The sequence below is a fragment of the Leptonychotes weddellii genome, chromosome 1 (genome assembly GCF_054177405.1).
Source record: "Leptonychotes weddellii isolate Sample4059 chromosome 1, ASM5417740v2, whole genome shotgun sequence".
Taxonomy (NCBI): Eukaryota; Metazoa; Chordata; class Mammalia; order Carnivora; family Phocidae; genus Leptonychotes; species Leptonychotes weddellii.
This window is the reverse complement of record NC_138369.1, coordinates 170647817-170671049: the sequence shown is the minus strand read 5'-3', so window position 1 is coordinate 170671049 and position 23233 is coordinate 170647817. Positions and strand designations below refer to the sequence as shown.

At 37.2% G+C, this 23233-nt stretch overlaps 1 protein-coding gene across 1 annotated transcript in view; it reads left to right on the top strand.

Moving 5' to 3' along the window:
- Positions 1 to 22347, top strand: part of TMPRSS15 (transmembrane serine protease 15) — a 113658-nt gene extending 91311 nt beyond the window's left edge. Inside the window, exons 21-26 of the mRNA XM_081798898.1 lie at positions 1489 to 1538; positions 1707 to 1881; positions 13594 to 13775; positions 14341 to 14436; positions 17615 to 17754; positions 22142 to 22347. Of these exons, the coding sequence (XP_081655024.1) occupies positions 1489 to 1538; positions 1707 to 1881; positions 13594 to 13775; positions 14341 to 14436; positions 17615 to 17754; positions 22142 to 22297 (799 nt within the window). The 3' untranslated portion in view covers positions 22298 to 22347. The remainder of the gene's footprint in view (positions 1 to 1488; positions 1539 to 1706; positions 1882 to 13593; positions 13776 to 14340; positions 14437 to 17614; positions 17755 to 22141) is intronic.
- The last annotated feature ends 886 nt before the right edge of the window (positions 22348 to 23233 follow it).

The following is a 23233-nucleotide window of genomic DNA, read 5'->3' as shown; positions in this document are numbered from 1 at the left end:
CTGAAATGCATGGAGAATGGAAAAGGCAAAGTTCAGTTCCATTTTCTGGTTAATTTAATAGTTACTTTTATTTTAAAAGCTTATTAAACTTTTCTGTGCTTGCTAAAAACAATTTCATCAGTTTTGTACGTACCACAGAATATTAGGCATCATTTAATATCTAAGAATGCTGAGCCGTTTTGAATATGGATTTTCACTGATGAGTACTATAGATATAGAAAGAGTTTGGATGAACTTGAAAGTATGCTGGAAAGCATCCTAGAAACTACTTCTCTCCCAACTGTGAGTATAAACAGAAGGGGAGTTTATTGAGGCTTCTTCTTTAGGGAATTATGAATATATATATATATTGATACACCCATATTTAGGTGGATACACATGCATGCACATTGCTTATTAATAAAACGTAAGTATATTTTCTTATATTTCAATTGAAATTACCTTCTATGCTAAAGGATATGTCAATTGGGCAATATGAATGCATATGATTTCAAATAAATTTATCATGTATGTTCCAGAAACACTGAATTGCTTTGATTGTACTTGATCTCATATGGATTTGGCGTCTTGCTTTGTGTTTTTTGTTTTGTTTTTCCCTAAAATTTCAAACACCTAAATAATATGCACAACAGATGCAGTTAAATTTATAAATAGAAATCATTACAATTACGTGTGTGTATGTGTTTGTTTCACCATGACCAGTATCCACTGTGGCCACATCAGGAGAGTGTGGGCAAGTACTTTAATTCCTTGTATTATACTGATCTCTAGTGGTCAGGAAGTATAACACATTTTTAAACTGTTTTCCTTTGTTTAAATATGTGTTTAAAATAGAATTCTCAGCTTTGAAAAAAAGTTGGTATCCAAATATTTAAACAGGTAGTGAGTTTTTAAATTATGTATGCCTACACTTTATATTTTCTTGTTTACATATTTATTTCCCTTGAAAACAGGGCCTGTGATTAATCGTTGAATTTTCTGAGTGGAGTACGCAGCCTCACGCGCAGTGCAGGGCACTGAATAGTTGTCTGATTAGCCATACTGAGACATATTCTGTATTATACAATGATTAAATCCAAGGTTGGTTCAAGCAAGCTAAATATAACTATCATTTACTGAATGTTCATTGTGCATATGGCACAATAATAACTCCAGTGCAAACGTTTCTTTTACTTCTCACAAAATTCCAGTAAAGTACTACTGCCCACATTTTGTGGATGACAAAACTGAATCTCAGGGACACGGAGCAACTTATCCAAAATCCCATGAAATGTAAGTGGTAGAGTTAAGGGCTCAAACTCAGTTCAATTTGAAGTTTAACCTCAGGAGGATTTTCCTGCTGTGCCTGTCAGCCTCCCCATGTTTCATATATGATACTTACATTTGAAGGTTAATTCTACTAAAAAAAAAATATGTTAAAATACACTATGTCCTGTTTTAAGATGTCAGGTGCACAATTTCTGAAATATAATTGTTCTTCTATTACAGTAAACAGTGTTTCCAAGATTCACTGATTCTGTTACAGTGTAACCATAAGTGTAAGTCAACATTTTGTTATGTTTTCTTTCCTTCAAACCTTCCCTTTAAAATTCTGAAGAGAGTGGGCATAGCACCTGAAGTTACTCTGTAGTGATCCACTCAGTTTTCATGATCAGAAGAAATCCACCAAAATAAAATAGATGCTCTTTCTTCAATTATTTTAACAGCATGTGGAAACAAACTGGTGGCCCAAGAAGTCAGCCCGAAGATTGTCGGAGGAAATAATGCCAAAGAAGGAGCCTGGCCCTGGGTGGTTGCTCTTTATTATAACGGCCAACTGCTCTGCGGTGCTTCTCTCGTCAGCAATGACTGGCTGGTGTCTGCGGCACACTGTGTGTATGGGTGAGTGTGACGTCACAGTGTCCCCTCTCAAGTGACAGGACGACAGCAGACACTGTCTGTCCCGTTTCGTGCCACCTCACAAAATCATCCCGTCGGGGAAATGTTCCTGCTTTGTATGACATTATAGAGTACCAATCATTTTCCCACTAAAATCATATCTAAAAATTGAGAAGGTTAAATGAGAAATCATTCCTCATTAGATACTTGCATCAAGTGTTGTATTTCCTACATACACAAAAAAATTGAAATTCTTGCCTACACAAGGTAAGCATTTTTAAAGGTGTAAAATTCATATTTAATGTATAAGTTGCACTGGTTATCATCCAGTTAGGCCAATATTTCATGTCAGAAATTGTCCGTATCAAGGGACGCCTGGATGGCTCAGTCGGTTGGGCGGCTGCCTTCGGCCCGGGTCATGATCCCAGACTCCTGGGATCAAGTCCCACATCGGGCTCCTTGCTCAGCAGGGAGCCTGCTTCTCCCTCTCTCTCCCTCTCCTTGTGCTCTGTCAAATAAATAAAATCTTTAAAAAAAAAAAAAAAGAAAGAAAGAAATTGTCCGTATCAAAAAAGAGCATGTTTAAATAGCCCTCAAGTGTGCCTGGGTGGCTCAATGGGTTAAGCGTCTGCCTTTGGCTCAGATCATGATCCCAGGGTCCTGGGATCGAGCCCCATGTCGGGCTCCCTGCTTAGTAGGGAGCCTGCTTCTCCCTCTCTCTTTGCTGCTCCCCTGCTTGTGTTCTCTCTCTCTCTCTCTGTCAACTAAATAAGTAAAATCTTTTTTAAAAAATAAATAAATAGCCCTCAAGTTACAAATAAACTGTGCTCTAAAAGTTCATGTGTAAGGACTTGGGATAAAAATGTGTCCTTCTCAAGTCAGATCTCTTTTGATGCTACCCATACCTAAATCTTAGAAGTAATATCAAACCATATCTGACTCTTTTTTCATTACATAATATATGTTGAATTCTAGGATCTATCTTCTCCCTCTAGAAGCAGACATGCCCAAAGCAGTGCCACAGGGGAAAATAGAGCGGGCAGGGGACAGGGAGAAAAGGAGGAGAAAATAAATATTCTTGGGCCCAAGAACATGTTGATTTTCTACTTTTGCATGAGAGAAGTCACCTTTCTAGGCAATCCCATTCTAACACTTCTGAATTAGGCCAGGAAAAAAGGTAGCTTCCTCATAGAAGATTCATAAACCCTGACCTAGGGCAGTTTCTTGTCCTAAGAAGCCTCCAGAGAATGACCTGGGCTGTGAGGATTAGAATGAGCCTCTCTGTGGCCAGCATCCAGAATCTCTGAGGAAAGAACTATATGTGCTCAGGAATGGAAGACATATCTGCAGTTTATCAGATCAAAAAATTAACTCCCTACCAACACAGACATTGCAAGTTCTTGGATGGATGGAGACAAATTGTTAGATGCAAAAGGTTATGATAGTTGTTTGGGAGATGGGGGTGAGGGGCAGAGGGAATGAGCATTAAAGGGTTGATCCCATCGGGCCAGAGTGAGGGCAGACCTGAAGTCAGAACCCGAAGAATCTGAAATGAGGACCCATAGCCAGGTCCCAGCTTGACTAATCACCTGGACTCCACAAGGACTACCCAAGGTACTTCCCATCTACACCCAAAGCTCTCTGATTCCATGCATCATACCCTCTATCTGGATGAGTAAACTACAGCCTCTCTCATACATAAACTGCCCCTTGGTGACTTTTCTGCCTCTTGATAATTACACTTGAATCTGTTTTCAGCCACACCACAACAGTGTCTATCGCAGTCAATTTTCCCATCCCCTGCTAAACATGACTTTAACTTCCACCTATTCATGCTCTATGCTTTGGTATGCCACAGGTGGGTAACCTAAACCCTAATTTCCAAGTAAAGTACCTTTAGCTACAGATTCATTGTTTTCTATTGCACAAAGGTAGGTCTTAGTAAGTTAGTGACCTCCTGTATTAACCTTGGATTTGGTAAATTAGTCCATTTGATGTTCTTGCAGAACATGTGCTTTCTAAATGTCAGCCAGGCTTGCAGTATTATTAGTGACATCTTTCATTTATCTACCTTACAAATGTACTTATTGTAGGTCAATGCTACCAATATCCTATCTTTTTAAGCCACAAATATCCAAAGGAAATAGAAAACCAGTTTCGCCTAATATGCACGTGTTCAGTCATATAAGACATAAAATGTGCTTTCACACAGTTTCAATCTGAACACAAGCAAACACAAGTGTAAGCTGTAATAGAATAGAATTGTGATGAATTCAAACTCATCCCCACCAACCTTGCATTTTGCTCTCCTTAGCCACTCAGTGGTATTATTTCTTCTTTCCCAAGAAATGTATATCTGGTTCGGGTGTTTTAACCTGCAGGTGGCTAAATGGTTTAATCGGACAACTCTTTCTACTGTCCACACTCCTGTTCCCATCCCTCAGCCATATGGATGTCATTAAATTTCCCTCTGCCTGTTCTTTTTTCTCTGTCACTGATTTGTCTTCTTTTTGAACATTAAAAGAGAGATTTGGACAGTATGGACCAACTTTACGTGGCTTAAAGGCAAGGTTGACTTAAAACCAGAGGATAGAATTTTGAACCTGCTTATGCTATTGACCTCATGTGACTTGGTGTCTCTGTTTCAATATCCTCCCCCACAGGGTGTTCATAAGGAGATCTATCTCCTAGAGTGATTACCAGGACAAAAGTAAAATGATGCAATACTTTTGCATACTGGGAATCACATAAACGTACAATAAAATTTTTATTGTACTGCTGTTCCTGTGCAGGAAAGGTCCGTGAAAGAAGAGTTTAATTCTTGCCCAGGAGACGTTCAGCATATTTATTTTCTAAACTTTTTATATTGCTACAATTTCGAACATGCACACAAATTGCAAATAATAGTACAGAGAACTCTTGTATACCTTCACTGAGTTTCACCAAGGGTTTGCATTTTATGCTATGAAAACCTTATGATTCTTTCATTCTCTCCAATCTGGAAAAATACTTATTTTCTGAATCACCTGATAGTGGGATTAGACATTGTGCCCTTTACCCTGTATTTTTACTAAGAACAAGGATGTTTTCCTACATCATCACAGGAAATCGTGGGTATTTAACATTAATGCAATACAATTATCTAATCTATAATATGTATTCATTTTCATCAATTGTCTTAAATATGCCCTTTATAACCTCTTTGGTTTGTTTGTATGTGTGTTGCCCAAGAACCAATTCAGGATAATGCACTGTATTTAGTTACTACACCTCTTTCATCCTCTTTAATCTGGAATAGGCTGTCTCTTTCTGTCTTTCTTGTCTTTGATATTTTTAAATACAGCAAATTATTTTATAGAAAGTCCTCCTATTTGGTGAAACCCTTTAAGCTTGCCCCCTTGTTGGTCTTGATATATCTCCATTCTTTGAGAACTTCTTTACTTTCTGCAAAATAAGATGTTCCAGGTTCATCTTCTGCTTTGTCCACCCTAGTCCTCAAATCAAGCTTTTTATAGGAGACCCCAACTCCATTTAGCTAATTTTAGTTTCTTCTACATAAAAAACATGATCTTGTGTGCTCCTTGCTGTTGCTGATATGTCCTACTCCTAGACCCTCTCAATAGATATAGCTCCATCCCTACAAATATGAACTCAAAATGACAACTCCAATTAAAATAGATTGCCACAGGGTACGTTCTAGTCTTTTCTCCTTCCCTATTTGCAACACTTATCTCCAATAATGAGAAACCTGTTCCTACAATCCACAAAATATGTATGGATCTACAAAACAAGCAGTCTGAGAATTGGTAACCCTACCACGGTAAAGCAAACTCACCATATAGAGTTTAGTATTTGTTTTTCGTTTTTTCCCACTGACATAAAACAAATGCATAATCTTAAGTGCACGATTTGATGGGTTTTGAAAATGCATGCACCTGTGTAACCCACACTCCTATCAGGACATGAAACATTTCCATCACATGCAAAATTCTCTTATCCCTCCTTCCCAGTCAGTCACCATCCCTGCTTCCAGAAGCAACCACTATTCAGCCTCTTGGGTGGGCAAGTATATATAGATTTACCACCTGGATCACATCTATTATATAGACATACACTGATGATGAAATTATCCATAGAGAGGTCAGTCTTCTATTCTTTAATTTAGCTCTTTAGAGAGGACCAAATACATGTATCTCATTCCTTATTGAAATAATTCATTGAAACAGGTGTTAATATTCCTGAAATAGATTATTTCATATATGAGGTGCTTGTGGGTGTGGCAAGAAATACATACTACTATTTACACTTTTTTTTAAAGATTTTATTTATTTATTTGACAGAGAGAGACACAGTGAGGGAACACAAGCAAGGAGAGTGGGAGAGGGAAAGGCAGGCCTCCTGCGGAGCAGGGAGCCCGATGCGGGGCTCGATCCCAGGACCCTGGGATCATGACCTGAGCCGAAGCCAGATGCTTAACAACTGTGCCACCTAGGTGTCCCTACTATTTACACTTTAGCATTAAATTAATTAAACTGATGTAGCTAATAAAGCTTTGAAGCAAACTTTTTAAATAGTTAAGTATTGACCATAAAATAACATAACTTAATTGATACTTCTATTACAACTTAAAATTTGGATTCTTTGGAATGCCTCAAACACCTTAAATAGGACTAGAACACAGAACATATACAAACATAGTACCTAGAAAATTATTTCATTTCTACTTAAACTTACCCTAATATATAAACATCATAGGTTTAATTCATTTCTCTATTTATCTGCCTATTTGATGATGGCTTTAGGAGGTTCAATATATTATCTCCTTCAGGTTGCAGAAATACTATAATACCTTTTCAAGATAATAGTAATTTTTGCAAATGAAAAAGAAGTGCATTTTCTTAGGCCAGTAGAGATTTCAAGATTAGGTTAGTGACTTACTGGTTTTTGGTTATAGGGTAGGTCTTGGGTACTTTTTTAAGGTATTTCAAGTTTGAGCTGCTAGTCATCTTTTTGATAGTTAAAATTCTCTTCTTGTATCACTAGGACTTTTTAGACTGATGCCTTTCTCATAGGTTTTATCAATTTCCAATCTGATGTCTCTTCCTTAAAATTATGTATTTGTAAAGACTCCCTTGGCCCATCTTATGTAGCCTATTTTCTTGATGCTATTCTTTTAGCACTATTTTTAATAATGTATTTTTCTTTTTTTGTCACCTGTTTTTTGTTCGGGTTTTTTTTTTTTTAGTTTTATTTTAGTTTTTACTCCCTTTACCAATTACACACACACACACACACCACCCCTGCCTCTGGCAAAGCACTTTAATAACATATTTCTTATTAGAAAGTATCTCATTATAGTTGTAATTCCACCCAGAAGTTCCAGTATTTCCTAGAAGATCAGTGCCAGATCTCTGAAGTTATCTCTACTTTGAGAACTAGTTCATCATCTTGAATCACATTATTGGACTAGAATAGATTAGAACAAGTGTTGTTCTAAGTTTTGCGGAAGATGTACTCTACAGAGCAACAAATTCCTTGACCAAATTATCTCTACTTTGAGAACTAGTTCATCATCTTGAGTCACATTATTGGACTAGAATAGATTAGAATAAGTGTTGTTCTAAGTTTTGGGGAAGATGGTACTCTACAGACAAACAAAGTCCTTGCCCTAGAAGAACTTTCAAATAAATATTTTATTTTAGGGAGTGATAAGTGCAATAAAGGAAGATAAAAGTGGCATAAGCATAAAGCAAATGATGGGAGCAGGGGGCTTTATTTGGATACAGTATTTAGAGAAAGCTTCACAACATATGAAAATTGAAGGAAGATCTAAAGAGATGAGGGAGAAACTTAACACAAGTTTCTGGGAGGTAACATCAACTCAAATGTTCTGGGGTAGGAGCCTGTTCTAGAAACCTCAAGAAGCCTGCTCTTGCTGCTGGCCAGGAAGGCTTGGCAGATAGGAAAGAATAAGACTGGAGATGTAGGCAGGACCAGATCCTAGGCCCTGGTGAGGACTAAGGAGGCCATCTAGAAGGCAAAGAGTGACATCATCTGGAGAGGAATCTGCTGGGAGGAGCAATAGTGAAACCAGGGAGACCAGTTAGAAAGAAACAATGGTGGCCCTAGGATTGTGGCTGAGGAAACTAGACAAATGGCTGGATCTCATTCATGAGTAAGTTCAGGTGGATAGAGTTACAGACAGATGAAGAGAAAGGGCAAAGGCAGAGTCAAGGGTTAGGGCTTGAGCAAACAGGGTGTGTGTTGTGTGTGTTGATATCATTTACTGAAATGAGGATAATGAGAAGAAAGAGGATTGCAAAGAGAATAAGAGTTCTGAGTTTTTTATGTTGAACTTAGGACTTCCTGATAAAATCCAAATGGTACTGGCCAGTTGGCATATGGCATGTGAGTTCAGAGGAGAAGTCAATTATTGAAATACAAATTTGGAAATTTTGCACATATTGTTGGTATTTGAAGTCATGGCATTGGGTAGGATCATCTAGGGGGGTAGTGTAAATGGAGAAGAGAAGAAAGCAAAAAGCAGAACTCAGGAGTATTCTAGTATTTGGATTTTGAGAGGAACAAAAGAGCTGGGGGAAAAGACAGGAAAAGCAGAGAATGAATGAAAGGAAAATCACAAGTACCTGGAGAGTCCTGGAAGTCAAGTGAAGAAAGACATTCAAAAATTATTCCTGAAGTTTGTAGACATAACCCACCAGATCAAATGATGCTGAGGATTACTTCGCTTACTCCTTGTTCCCTGTACTTCTTTTTCTACCACTTAAAACAAATAAAGGCATACCTCTAGTTTGAAAACAGGTGTCTACTTAGTAGTTGAACTAAAAATACTCTTATGTGTGAAACTCTTGTCCTTATTAATAAAAAAGAATAACAGTTAAACATATCCTCACTATTCATCCTTTTTCTTTTACAATAGAACCACCTTTTATACACCTTAATTTTTCTCTTTTGAGTTTCATTATGGACTCATGGCCCTTCATTAACAATTGATTTTATTAACTAGAATAATTATTATGATTATTATATGATACTTAAATTGTTAAAACTGGCCAGTATTATCCCATTTAATCTAGCTCCTTTGTTCTTCTAAAATTACCCCTAATTGTCTGGAAAACTTTCCTTTTTCTTTCAAGTTTTCATCTAAATTCTAGTCAGTTAACATAGAGTGTAATATTAGTTTCAGGTGTAGAATTTAGTATTCATCACTTACATACAACAAACAGCCAGTGTCTATCAAAACAAGTGCCCTCCTTCATCCCCATCACCCATTAATCCATCCCCCCTGCCCACCTTCTCTCCAGCAACCCTCAGTTTGTGCTCTATAGTTGACTCTGTTTCCTGGTTTGCCTCTCTTTTTCCCCCCACCCATATTCATCTGTTTTGTTTCTTAAATTCCACATATGAGTGAACTCATATGGTATTTGTCTTTCTCTGACTGACTTATTTCACTTAGCATTATCCCCTCTAGATCCATCCATGTCATTGCAAATAGCAAGATTTCATTCTTTTTTATGGGTGAGTAATATTCCAGTGTGCGTGTGTGTGTGTGTGTGTGTGTGTGTGTGTGTGTGTGTGTAGCTCACATCTTTATCTATCCATTAGTCAATGGACATTTGGGCTCTATTCTTGAAAAATTTCTTACTCTTTAACAATACCATATTTCAGGGGCATTCTAATTTTTACATGCCTTAAAAAATGGAACTGGTTATCCTCATAGGAATCTTTTTCCATTCAGTGGAGAATAATAAGAGAGACCTAACACACTGTGCTGGGGGTAAACTTGGGGGTTGGCAGTGAACAGACTTGACTATAAAGTACCATCTTTGTTAATGGTAGAACAGAAAAAATTTTCAATGTAGAGTTCTGGGTTCCCACTGATTTTTCTTCCTTTCAGCATAGTGTGGAGCTCATCATAACTTTCTTACCCTATTCACTTTTTACCACCATGAAAATCCCATTTACAAATGAACATCCTCATACTCTGAGTCAGGACTTTCTTTACACATGAACACGTAGCAACCTAGAGCGGAATAGCACTAGTTCCTCCCTGCTGGTGCAACGTCTAAGGAGCACCTACTCTGCACCAAGAATTGTGCTAATCTTTGAGGTGATAGAAGTCAGGAATTCATGTCTTTCTGTTGCCTCCCAACTTATGCCTTTCTTTCTCTTGCTACTAAGAAAAACATTTAACAGGGCAGGCACAGGTGAAATGCAGCAGAAATTCAGCCAACCTCCCCTACCTCAAGGTAGCCTACTTCTGCCATCTTCAGCCTGTGCTGGATTGGGGCTTGCCTATCCAGTGAGGCTATCTCCTGTTGCCATCCCCATCTGTCTTCCGTCCTATAGCTTTTCCTTATTTCACTAGAGTGTAGATGTTTTGAGACAAATATATTTTTTAAACATAATAAGTATCCCCTCCTCATCTGCACTGATTTTTCTGAAGGCTTTCTTCTCCTGTCCCTTGGCTTTTGATGAATGGAAAAGCCAGGGAGGATTCTGTATTACTCAATATCCCAACAGTAATTACGAAGTGCAGATTCTTGGGTCCCACTCCAACCTTCCAAATTAGAATCTCTGGAGGTGGCAATTAGGAATCCGAATTTTTAGCAAATTCTTCAGGTGATTCGTAAAACTGAGTACCATGGGCCAGAACTTCTGTATTATCAAGTCTTTCTTCTGAGAGAAGACACTAAGATTGCAGTAGCATGTAGTCATTCGAGTGGTGCTTGTGCTAATGTGGGCTTGTGGTGGGGAAGCTAAGCACACAGACACGAAAAGTTATGTGGAGCAGGACTTGAGAGAGAAATGCAGTTGATACATGTTGGAGGAATATCTCCTTCCTAATGTACGGCTTACAGATGCAGGAGAAAGAAAAACATGAAAAAAAGGCTATTTCCCATGTAGCACTATAACAACTTTGGAACTCATTAAGAATGTGTCAGATTAATATTGCTGTAACTTGTATTTAATTAGACCAGTAGCTTGAAGCATGTATGTTTAATTTTCACAGTCCATGGTTCATGGATTGGTTTTCTACTCCAAACCTTAAAATAACAAGATGAAATGGTGATTACTAAACTTCGTGCTGCCTACAAGCTCTCTCATAGCAGTAACTAATATTTATTGTTCTCAGAAGGAGTACAGTACTTACAAAAGACATAAGAATTTGGGAGGTTAGCTACTAAACTGCATTATTTTTTCTTAATTGCAATTTTTTTAAAGATTTTATTTATTTAGAGAGAGAGTGTGTGAGCAGGAGAAGGGGCAGAGAGAGAGAAGGAGAGAGAGAAAGAATCTCAAGCAGACTCCCCACTGAACGCAGAGCCCTGACATTTTTTAAAATACATGCACTCTATTAACTTCAAAATAGAACCTCTATAATGGGCTCATACTCCTTTTGAGCAAATTTTATACCATTAATGTAATTAATATTATTTATAATATGAATATTAACATAATGCCTTGGTTAATAAAATATAATTATAATGCAAAATATAATGTGTATAAATAAATATAATTAAATGCAAAGTAAGAAACATGGTGTGGTAATTGTAAAATTAATTTTTTGTAAATATTGAGTTACTATATATTAAATGTTTAATAAAAAATACAATTTAGGGGCGCCTGGGTGGCTCAGTCATTAAGCGTCTGCCTTCAGCTCGGGTCATGATCCCAGGGTCCTGGGATCGAGCCCCGCATCAGGCTCCCTGCTCGGTGGGAAGCCTGCTTCTCCCTCTCCCACTCCCCCTGCTTGTGTTCCCTCTCTCACTGTCTCTCTCTCTCTCTCTGTCAAATAAATAAAATCTTTAAAAAAAAAAATACAATTTAAAGAAAAGAGTAACTCCCTGTTACCTGTCAGCCATACAGGTATGCTAGCTAGTCAAGTGACAACCGTGACAAGCTGAGCTTTAGGAAACATACTTAAATGTGTGATATGGAAAGAAATTCAGAGGTGGGACACCAGGAAAGAGATTTCATTCTATCGCCTCTCTTGGAGTAGGCCAGTGTGGGCAGGGGAGTCCCAGGGCACAGTGGGAGTGGATGCAGTCAGAATGTCTGAAATTATCAGTGTGTCCAGCTTGGCTGAAGTACTGATTCCTCTGACCTGGAAAGGGGAAAGTGAAAAGGCCTCCTGACAAGCAAACAGAGCCTTCACAGCACCATAATACCCTCCTGGCCCAACATCTGGGCATTGGAAGAGCTTCCACCAACCACTAGGAGCAGAGACATCCTCCCCTTCCTGAGCCCAGATAATCCAGTAACAGAGCAAGTCTCTCCTCCCAACCCTGCCCTCATGTCCGTGACCCTGCCCACAGAACACTGCCCAGAGCCCCCGGAAGCACCCCTGTGTGCTGGTGCAAATACAGCCTCTGAAGTCAGTCCCAGTTCAAGTCTCTGCCCCACCATTTAAACCCTGAGCGCCCCGTTTGTTCTCAGTGTAAAATCCATAGCACGGTGGCAAAAATGAAAAGAGTTGATGCAAAGTACATAGCACTGCCCTTGGCACAAAATAGGTTCTCCATAGATGGGTGTTATTCTATAAAGCATGTCAGTAAGTTTCGTCCGATTTTAATGCAGCGTGGTTATCGGTGGATGTCTCCTGGATGTTTGGGCATTCGTTGGCTTTACTGATGCCGGCGACTTGATCAAACACGATCCTTTGTTTAATTTCAACAAAGTAATGGATAGGTAAAAAGATAAACAAATGGACTTGAAATAACTTCATGCCCTTTGTATATTTGTAGGAGACTTGGATTCTAACAGTTGAAAGACCACATTAAACGGGGCATTTGTAACTATTAAGAATTAAATCGCTAGCTCTTCTAAAATAGCAGTTATTGAATTTTGACTGCATTGTGAATATGGCTTAATTGGCTTAATTCCATGGGTTCACTAGTAGTTTCTTGTTGTGAAGATGTTGCTGGCCAAAAGCACAGTTAGAAGTCCCTGCACACTCAAACTGTCATTTAATCTGCCTATAACGCAAATGTTATCCTTTACCAATTCATTATCAAGGGCCAACATTATGTATGGAAAATTATTCAAGTTTACTGGGCATGAAAATTACTCGAGTTTGTATGTTAGATTGTAAACATCGTAATAGGTTTTATTGCTTGTCTCAACTTTGTGTAAATTCAGTGACCCCCTAAACAAAAGAATGCTCCTGAACCTCCTTCCTGCTAGCTGGGGTTGCCTGCAGAAACCCTGGACCAAGGTGCCATCCCCACAGTGGAATGGGATCTAAGGCAGTGGTTCTCTAACTTGGCCATATGGTAGGATAAACTTGGGAGATTTAATTTAAAAATAACATATTTTTGAAGTCCCTTCTCCCCATTCCAGACTCATTAAGTCAGAGATATAGAAGGGGGAGCAGGTAACAGTGTTATTTAAAAGAACTCCAGGTGATTCTAATGTGAAACCAAAGTTGCAAACCACAATCTAGAACTAAAGATCAAGAGATGATCTAAGAGAAGTGATAGAAATGAGCACTAATTAAGGCTCTTTCTATGATCTGACCAGAAGAATAAAAAATTAAAGGAAATGTTTTTAAAGAAGAATCATTCAGAGAAATTCAAGAATATTTTAGGATGGGCACACATAGTTCTGAAATACCTACTATATGAGCAGCATCTTTAGAAAGTAACTATGGTGGATGGAGGGTTTCTTATACATCTTTTTCATAATCTTCAGGAGAAATTTAGAGCCATCTAAGTGGAAAGCAATTCTAGGCCTGCATATGACATCGAATCTGACTTCTCCTCAAATAGTAACTCGGTTGATAGATCAAATTGTCATAAACCCACATTACAATAAACGGACAAAGGACAGTGACATCGCCATGATGCATCTTGACTTTAAAGTGAATTACACAGGTAAGAGAAATCCGTTTTTGTCATCTTATCTGACCAAATCAATTCAAAATTAGATTTGAAATATTATCAGTACCAATGAATTAATAGTCCATAAGAGTTGGATAATTTGTTCTAGAAATCATTATAATTTAAATGGAATTGGGGGATAGAGCGAAACATATTCAATTATCTTCATCAAGGTGCTTAAGCCTCAGAACATTTGTCCAAGTGTCTCTTAATTGGTCCTAAAGAACAGCCATCCCGAGATTTTCACAGAGCTGACACTGTAAGTAGCATGATTACTTAAAATCAAATATAAATGATCAACTCTAGAACTAAGACATTGTTTACATTCTTAAAGAGCAATTAGGAGACAATGTAGAAAAGGCTCCCAAAGACCACCAGTGATACCTAGTCCATTGTCAAAGAATGCCACCCTGAGATGCTTCTTTCCCCTAAGACTGATGTCTAAAAAATGTTCAAGCAGCATAAATCAAAAATACGAATTTTTTAGATAAAATGTTGAAAATAATTGATTTTTAAAACTTGTTAGAAATGTATGTTTGTTTGTGTTTCGTTTTTCCAGATTATATACAACCAATTTGTTTACCAGAAGAAAATCAAGCTTTTCCTCCAGGAAGAATTTGTTCCATTGCTGGCTGGGGGAGGATTATACATCAAGGTAAATGCCTACCTGTATGAAGGATGCCATTGCACTATCTTGTGAATATTTTCAACATATTTTGCAACAGTTCTTAAAAGCACTGTCTGGCTTATTATATTCATATACTGTATATTTGTATGGTTTTTTAAAAATTCCAGATTGTATAGAGCACATTATAAAACTATAATCCTTATTTGAGGAGAGTCCAAGCATCCCCCAAACTTAGTACCTCATCTCAGTATTATAAATACTCTGATAAAGAGAAAAGATACGTCTATTTAAATGACTACTACAAAGGTTACAAAATTTACTTTTGTAAAGCACCTAGATAAAGTCTGGTCAAAAGCCAAATTATTACCTGTTACATTTTCCAAATCAATAAAACTGTCTTATTTATCACAAAAAGGCCTCACACTCCCATTCCCTAAAAAATGAGAAGGGAATCCCTTTTAACATGAACATGCTGTGGGGTCCCTGGGTGGCTCAGTCGTTAAACGTCTGCCTTGGGCTCCGGTCATGATCCCAGGGTCCTGGGATCGAGCCCCGCATCGGGCTCCCTGCTCGGCGGGAGTCTGCTTCTCCCTCTCCCACTCCCCCTACTTGTGTTCCTGCTCTGGCTCTCTCTCTGCCAAATAAATAAAGAAAATCTTTAAAAAATAAATAAAAAACATCAACATGCTGAGTCAGCCTACTCAGATGTGGCACAAATCTTACACTAAAGACTATAAACTGATTCGTTGGCATTATTTAATAGGATGTTTTCCAAACACAGAAAAGATGCATATTAAAACTAACCAAACATAATTTTTTACAAAATTCCAGTACTTCATTCTCTCTAAATGTAACTACAAGGCACGTTGGCTTCAGAATTCCTAATAGGAGTTATTCCCTCTAGAGCAGAATTTTGACTACCCATTAAAAGTTAAGCAAAAAGGAAAGGAACTAGATAGTCTGGTGGGAGAACCCAGCCTCTGGAGTCGCAACAGATCATGGCCAAGATATTTAAAAATCCTAATTGTATAGGATGAAAAGCCACAGAATCTTGTGGAGAGGTGCAGCTACCAGAAGGAAAGCATTCGCAATTAAAATGCCCTTCTTCCTCGTAAAAGAAAGGATGACGTTCTAAGTCAAATCTTTGCCTGATGATTTCAACAGAGGTTCTCCACGGCAATTGCATTATGTCGCTGAAATGCCTCATGTCTGCTGTCCATAAAGTGTATTGAAGTCAAAGTCTGTCTCTTCTTTTATTTCCTCCACTTGAAAGATGCCATGATTTATTAAATTTGAAATCTAAAGAGTAAAAATGATTCCTAGATAGATATTTTCTCTATCAGACTTCAAACAAAAAGACATTTATGGCCACAATGTAGACTCTTCAAAAACAAATTATCCCCTAACAAAATTTAAGACTCTTTATTCCATAGGAAATGGGTATTTCTTCTAAGAGCTGAGTAAACTTGGCTCACATTTACTTATTGTTACTAAAGATATGCATTTAATTGACTTAAGAAGGGTCTCTAAGAGTGGTATGGAGCCAAGGAAAATCTGTATCTGAGATCAATTTCATTTAGGAATAAATGGTCAGATCATGTTTAAATACTTCCCGGGTGATGGAAATTTTAATGAATTTTATGAACTTTGTCTTATGATTTCCAGCTACTTAACTGTGTAAAACTCAGTTCCCCCTCCCCTTTTGAGTATATTATCCTAATTAGCTAAGAAAACCATGAACATATTGTTTACTAGGAAGAAATGAAGTGATACTAGTCGGTTAGATTACGGCAATTAGTAAACTTAAAATAACTCTACTGACATTTTTATGTACGTTTTTATGTGTGTATTCTCAATTATCCTTTTGGCAATTCATGTGGACAAATAAATATTAAATATAAGAACACTGCTCAAATTTTTCTTTACCAAAGAGTTTTATCATATACCCATCCAGTCTTTTTTATTCCTGGATGAACAGCAAAATAGGCTTTGATTTTATCATAGTTTGTACTAAAAACTAAAGTCTACCAGCCCATCCTCAATCTTTATAGAATGAATAACAGTGAGATGCTGAATTCCCTCCTCCATCTTCACTTCTTAAAGGCCAATGTCAAACTTTCAAAGTCATCTGACTCCAGCTGGAAATCGCCTTTTGTGCACATCCCCCAACTCCTGTTCACTGTTATGCTGGTACCTTGAAATCGGCCCTGGTTGGAGTGTTTACATCAGGCAAATGATACATATTGGGGATTTTTTTTCTTGAAAACCAGCGTTAAACATTGACCAACACAGCACTGAGTCATACATACATACATTGGTTTGCACCTGAATTATATACATACACACATGTCCATGTACATAACTACACGCACGCACACACACAAACACACGTTTCCTGTTTAGTGTGTGGATTAAACTTAGGTGGAAATGATGTCACATACATTGTTGCAGTAACACTGTCATATGCACTAAGTTATCAACTTTCTGCTTCTCTTGAGGAACTAAATAGAATTGCTAATTATTAGAAAGTGCTTATCAGGTGCCTTTTCTGAGACACCTGCTTGCTTCACATTCTTCTTGGGATTAGTATTTGAGTAAACAGAGAATCATGCTTCCAGTAGATGAGTCATTTTGTAAAAAGCGTGGAAGTACACAGCTCCTTTCTCTTCACCTGCGTGTGGATGACAAACTGATTGCCCTTAGACCAGGGCATAGTTCAGCTGAGCTTTGTCTTCTGTTCAGTGTGCACCTGCTCATTCACAGATTCTCACAAAGTTGCTGAATGCCATTATCAGGGAGCACCTTTTCAGGTGCCAAATGAAAAGCCTCCTGGATTTTGGAGTCGTTGCTCATTTCCATAAATGAAACTCTTTGTGTTGGTGGGCTTTTTTTTTTTTCCCATGAGTAATACTGTAACCATTTAAAATTACTGCAAATGCCTAAGGCCTGTCTAGTCCAATCCACCATTCCTGTTAGCCCTTGGGAACTAAAGAAGTGCTTTACTGTCATCCATTTGGCAAAATCCACAGATGGGTTTTATTATGTGCTTTAAAAATACTAAGGTTTAGCATTTAGTTTCATTATATATACACACAGTACTCGATAATGAGAGTGAACTATTGAAATAAATAAGACTGATGGTGGCTCATTCAGTGATGCATGTTGATGCCTTCTGACTGGCTGGCCGCATTACCATTTTGAACAGGTCCTACTGCAGACATACTGCAAGAAGCCAATGTTCCTCTTCTATCAAATGAGAAATGCCAACAACAGATGCCAGAGTATAACATTACAGAAAATATGGTCTGTGCAGGCTATGAAGAAGGAGGAATAGATTCTTGTCAGGTAAGTATGTAAAACTGTTCGCCCTACATCTCCAGAAAGCATTGCTCTATAATGATTTTATTGCTTCGCAACAATTAGGGAGTAAAGAAATCATCAGGGTTTTAACTTCATTTCTTCTTTTACCAAACTGTGACTCTTTTTTATTTGTGGCCTACTTGCATAGTATTCCTAGGGTGGGTGTGAGCGTTAGAAATAAAACTCATTTTGGGGGCGCCTGGGTGGCTCAGTCATTAAGCGACTGCCTTCGGCTCAGGTCATGATCCCAGGGTTTTGGGATAGAGCCCCGCATCAGGCTCTCTGCTCAGCGGGAAGCCTGTTTCTCCCTCTCCCACTCCCCCTGCTTGTGTTCCCTCTCTTGCTATCTCTCCCTGTCAAATAAATAAATAAAATCTAAAAAAAAAATAATAAAACTCATTTTTAAGAACAAATATTAAAATCAGATGTCTTTAGAGCTGAGGCACAAAATATGAGTGTGTGAGAGAGTCAGGTAAATTATGTAGTGCTGACCCACTGTTGACCTGAGAGTACAAACCTTAGCTAAATCTAGTTCTAATTCTTTAAAACCCTATACAAACTTCAAACAAACACACAAAAAGCAAGTCGGAAGGCCAATTTCACCTACTGGCTTCCAATTTTCAACCTTGGTTTTGAGTATGAGCCAGGGGTCCAGTGACAAGACATAATTTTCTGCATAAAAGCAACCTGGATACGCTGGTTAGAACCAGTCTGCAGCTAACCACTTGTAGGAAGGTTAAAAACTAGAACTTACTCAACAGCCTGGCATAACTCTGGACCTGGAACCTATACACTAGAATTTTCATCTTATCGTTTACATTTCATTTTAGAGATGTAATAACATGATCTCACTGAATGTCAACACTGCAATATATTGGAAATATCAATAGCTCTTGACTTGCATGACCACCAGAGAAACTCCTACCCACAAATTACCCTCATTGAAGACAAGAACATCTTATCACTTAGAAGTAAGGTAGCCATCTATTAGTGCCATGAAATCCACATACACTCAACAAATAAGAAGTAAATTCTGATAGGTTTTAGAATTATTATTCATTTTTAGGTGCAGCATAGAGTATCCATGAAAGCAGAGATTCTGGGCTCAGACTATTTATTTCGCCCTTGCCTAAATACTTACGGGTGAGACTTTGGGCAAGTCACTTAAGTTTTATTGAGAGATTTAAAAATCAGGTAACACATAGAAGGCAGTAAGCACTCAAAATATTAACAATTTTCACTATGAGACTTTGGAAAAAAATTTTCTAGCATGTTTTCTGTACTTGAAAATGAATAAGATGTTGATCATTAACATCCACTGGATTAGATTAAACCTGATAGCAATACTGAGCAAATGAATAATTTACAAATGGGGATGCAGCAATTTCTATCATGGGGAAATCTTTCACTTTGTTAAAGTGTAAACAACTTGTTATATATATTAACACCTAAGTCACCATAATTCGACTTGATACAAGACTTTTTTTAACAGACACTTAAGCAGATGAATCTTTGTATGTATCCTCAAGTCAGTGTCTCAAATCATGTTAACTTTTCAGCTTAGTTTTTCATTTATTCTGCTTTGTTGAACACTTGCAAATTCAAGACAAATAGGATGGCTTTCTTCTTGTTTAAAATTTATCTCTGGATCTTATACGTTCCTCTTAAAATGAAAAGCATGCTAAAGGTAAGATATATTGCCACTTAGAGGGAGATTTATAGAATTATTGTTCAGGTGGGAAATCAGCTGTACAACTTCAATTACAGTTAATGGGGGTTGTGGCAGGAGCCTCATGCACTAAGTAGAAAATATGATCACGGATGCTACTGATATGAGAGTTACATTAAGCCAGTCACTTGTGCCAGATCTCTGAAATCTTATGTTTGGCTCTGATTTCTAGAGAGTCTAAGTATGTTATTCATTCACAAGTAGGAACGTCCACACACAGGCCAATATCTTGTGTAATATGTTACCGTGATCGAGTAATCGATAGTCTAGAGGGTCACATGATCTTCTTTGTTCAACTTTAACACTGTGTTATACAAGAGGATTAACTGATTAAATAAGAATACCTTTAAAATTATGAATATGCTACAATTGATACATCACTTGAATGAGCTCTTTGAAGCATTATTTCCCCCCCTATAATGGCAAAGAATTGGCCTTATTAGTCATTCATACATTCTTAAGTATCTTCTGGCTTACCAAAGGCTTGCGTGAGTGGGGTGGTTGTCTGGATTTTAAGGCCCCACAGTGGCTGTAGAAGTCCCCTCTGTATAGATTGAAGTAGATGACACAAACAGCAAACTCATTTTGCTAACTTTGCAGAGCCTTATTCTATCCCAGTGGTGTTCCAAGCATGGCCTCCAGTCCAGCAGATCAGCAGCACTTGAGAACCTGTTCAAGGTGCAAATTCTCAGGCCCCAGCACAGACCTGCTGAGTCAGCAACTCTAACCCTGGGGCCCAGCAAAGTGTGTTTTAGCATGATAAAACCACTGGTATGGCAACATAAATTTTAGGTTAATACTTTATGGTCTGAACATTCACTCATATTTTTGAAGTCCATACATATCTCTGAGATAGTGGAAGAAGGAAATAGCTTCCCTGAACAAATCAGCAAATTAAGGCAAAAAGTTACATAATTGAACTAAAATGGTATAGTTAGATGAGAGAAGTGACAGTCCCAGACAGAATAGGTCTCTCAACCACACAGACAACCCAACTGTTGAGCATCAAGCCTGCCAGTGGATCGTTTGAATACCGGCAACTGACCCAGCGCATGTTGGGCAATTTAAAATCCTTGTTCATGGAATCAATGTCTAGATTCTGTTGTCTTTTTTAAAAATTGAATTATTTTAGAAAATATGAAGAAAACCAAATGACTCCTTTTCAAAATACCCAAACAGTTGAGGTTTATTTTTAATAATCTCTAACTTTGAGTCTGTATTTATCTTTAACTGTTCCATAAATATTTCTGGACCCAAATTATAAACTAAGGGTTTAGGATACAGAAATAAAAATCACAGTCCCTGCCTTCAAACATATTTGTTACATCTAGAAAAGAGGTAACCTATGGTTGCCAGTACAATTTATGTTCCTCTGTACCCAAGCAAGAAAAGTGCTTTTATATACATCACATTTTTTCTCCTTAAACATGGTCCCAAAGATAATAAAGAATCAGGCAAAAAGTCCGTCAGGATATTTTTTAACACAAACTTGGTTGAAATATTCTATTGTACCAGTGATTGCAACCAAAGTACACAAGACTTTAAATTCCTTCATAAATATAAAAAAAGATTAAAAATTTTGCACAATTAATGTAAGAAAAATATTTGTCAATGCCATCATTAAGTAATGGTATGATGTGTTTGTATTATGTTCTTTGCATTACACACAAATACTCATGTGTAAATGAAATATAGGAATTAAATCTAGCACAATCTGTTATAATTAATATTTTCAAAAATTAAATTCTTCATCAGTTAAAATCTCCCATGAAAATATGTGTGCTTATCATAAATTATATCAGTGACATGCCTATTGCCATTGAAATGTTAAGATTTTTTCAAATGATTTTTTACTGACAAAAAGTTAACACTGCCCAAAGAACTAAAATCAACTTTATGTGTGAGTTTTTAGTTTCTCTAAACACGCATTGTGGAAAAGATGTCTTTTCTGCAAAGCCTCTCCCAATTCTTAGAACACTCCTCTTTTTGTTTTGTTTTTTGTTTCAAGTTTTTTATTTAAATTCCAGTTAGTTAACATATAGTGTAATATTAGTTTCAGGAGTAGAATCTATTGATTCATCAGTGCCCAGTGCTCATCACAAGTGCCCTCCTTAATCCCCAACACCCATCTAAGCCCCCCACCCACCTCCCCTCCAGCAACCCTCAGTTTCTTCTCGTAGTTAAGAGTCTGTTTTATGGTTTGCCTCTCTCTCTTTTTTTTCCCCATATGTTCATCTGTTTTGTTTCTTAAATTCCACACGAGTGAAACCATATCATACTTCTCTTAATAAAATGATCAGCTTTTAATATACATTTTGGTTGGGATGCTTCTAGTTGTGCCTTAGAGAATTTCTTAGTACCTATTAAAATGCCATAATGAAAGTAAGGAAATTTTGCTATATAAGTACCTCATGAAGAATTATATCAAATTATGTTTTAGTTGTCATAGTTTCTCTGTGTCCTTTCTGAGCAGCCAAAGGTTCTCATTCTTGACGGAGAGTGTTGGTGAAGAGATATACAGATGACTTGCAATTAAATCATATTTTTGATCTTTAGTTTTGGATTGATTTGCTAAAAATAACCTTAGATGTTTATGCCAATTGACAACACATCTACAATCTTCTTTTGCAATTTCCTCTTCAGGGGGATTCAGGAGGACCATTAATGTGCCAAGAAAACAACAGGTGGTTCCTGGCTGGTGTGACATCATTTGGATACCAGTGTGCACAGCCTAATCGTCCAGGGGTGTATACCCGGGTCCTGAGGTTCACAGAATGGATACAAAGTTTTCTACAGTAGAATGTCTCCTAAACCAACATGAAAGTCATGCTGTTTCCCCATTTCACTCTAAGGAGCATTTAAATTGAGACTTTTGTCAAAATGGCTTCTAAAAGACTTTATTCTTACCTAAGTCACTGCATGCTGAGGTGTGAGGGTGCACACAAAAAATAATCTTTATCATACAAAGTAACTTTAAAATAATATACTTTGATTTCATTGTGAAGAGCTAATCTTTCACAGAGATCATCATTTCCTTTGTTTTTAATCATTTTTATCAAATTCTCTTATTCAAAGGAATGCTATTGTAAAGCATATACTATATACTTAAACTTTGGCAAGATTAGGAAGAGAAGTGAAATAACCTGTTTTGCACAGTATGTTGTTATTTGAAGCAAACTGCTATAAATTATCTAGTTCCAGAATCTCAATATTCTTCCCACTTTTCTATCTAAATGCATTTCCAGTTCATCTTGAACATATCCTTAATATTTTCCCCAGTTATAAAAAATATGTATTTTAAGCTCGTATCACAGACGTGGACTAAATTGATTGTACAGTTCTCTCAAGTTAATTAAACAGCAAACAAGCACAAGTCTATGTATCACCCTTGTATCAAAATAAAAAGTAAATTAACTGATATTGTCATTCTGTTATTGCATCATTTTTTACCTGGATTAATCATACCATCCATTTATTTCAAGCTAATATTTTTTAAGTTTCCAAAAAGTAATCAGACATATCCAAAAAATACAACTATTACAAATGGGTTTTTTTTCTGATCTATGTGTTTTACAGTGAATGTTTTTAACATGTGCAAAACTTACTTAGACACAGCTGAATCACCCATTAGAAGCCCAAAAATGTGGAATAAATGAATTTGCTTCACTGCTTTAATCTTTTGGATCATTTCCAGAGTAAGTGCAAACTTCAATTTAGCTTACCACACAAAATCTA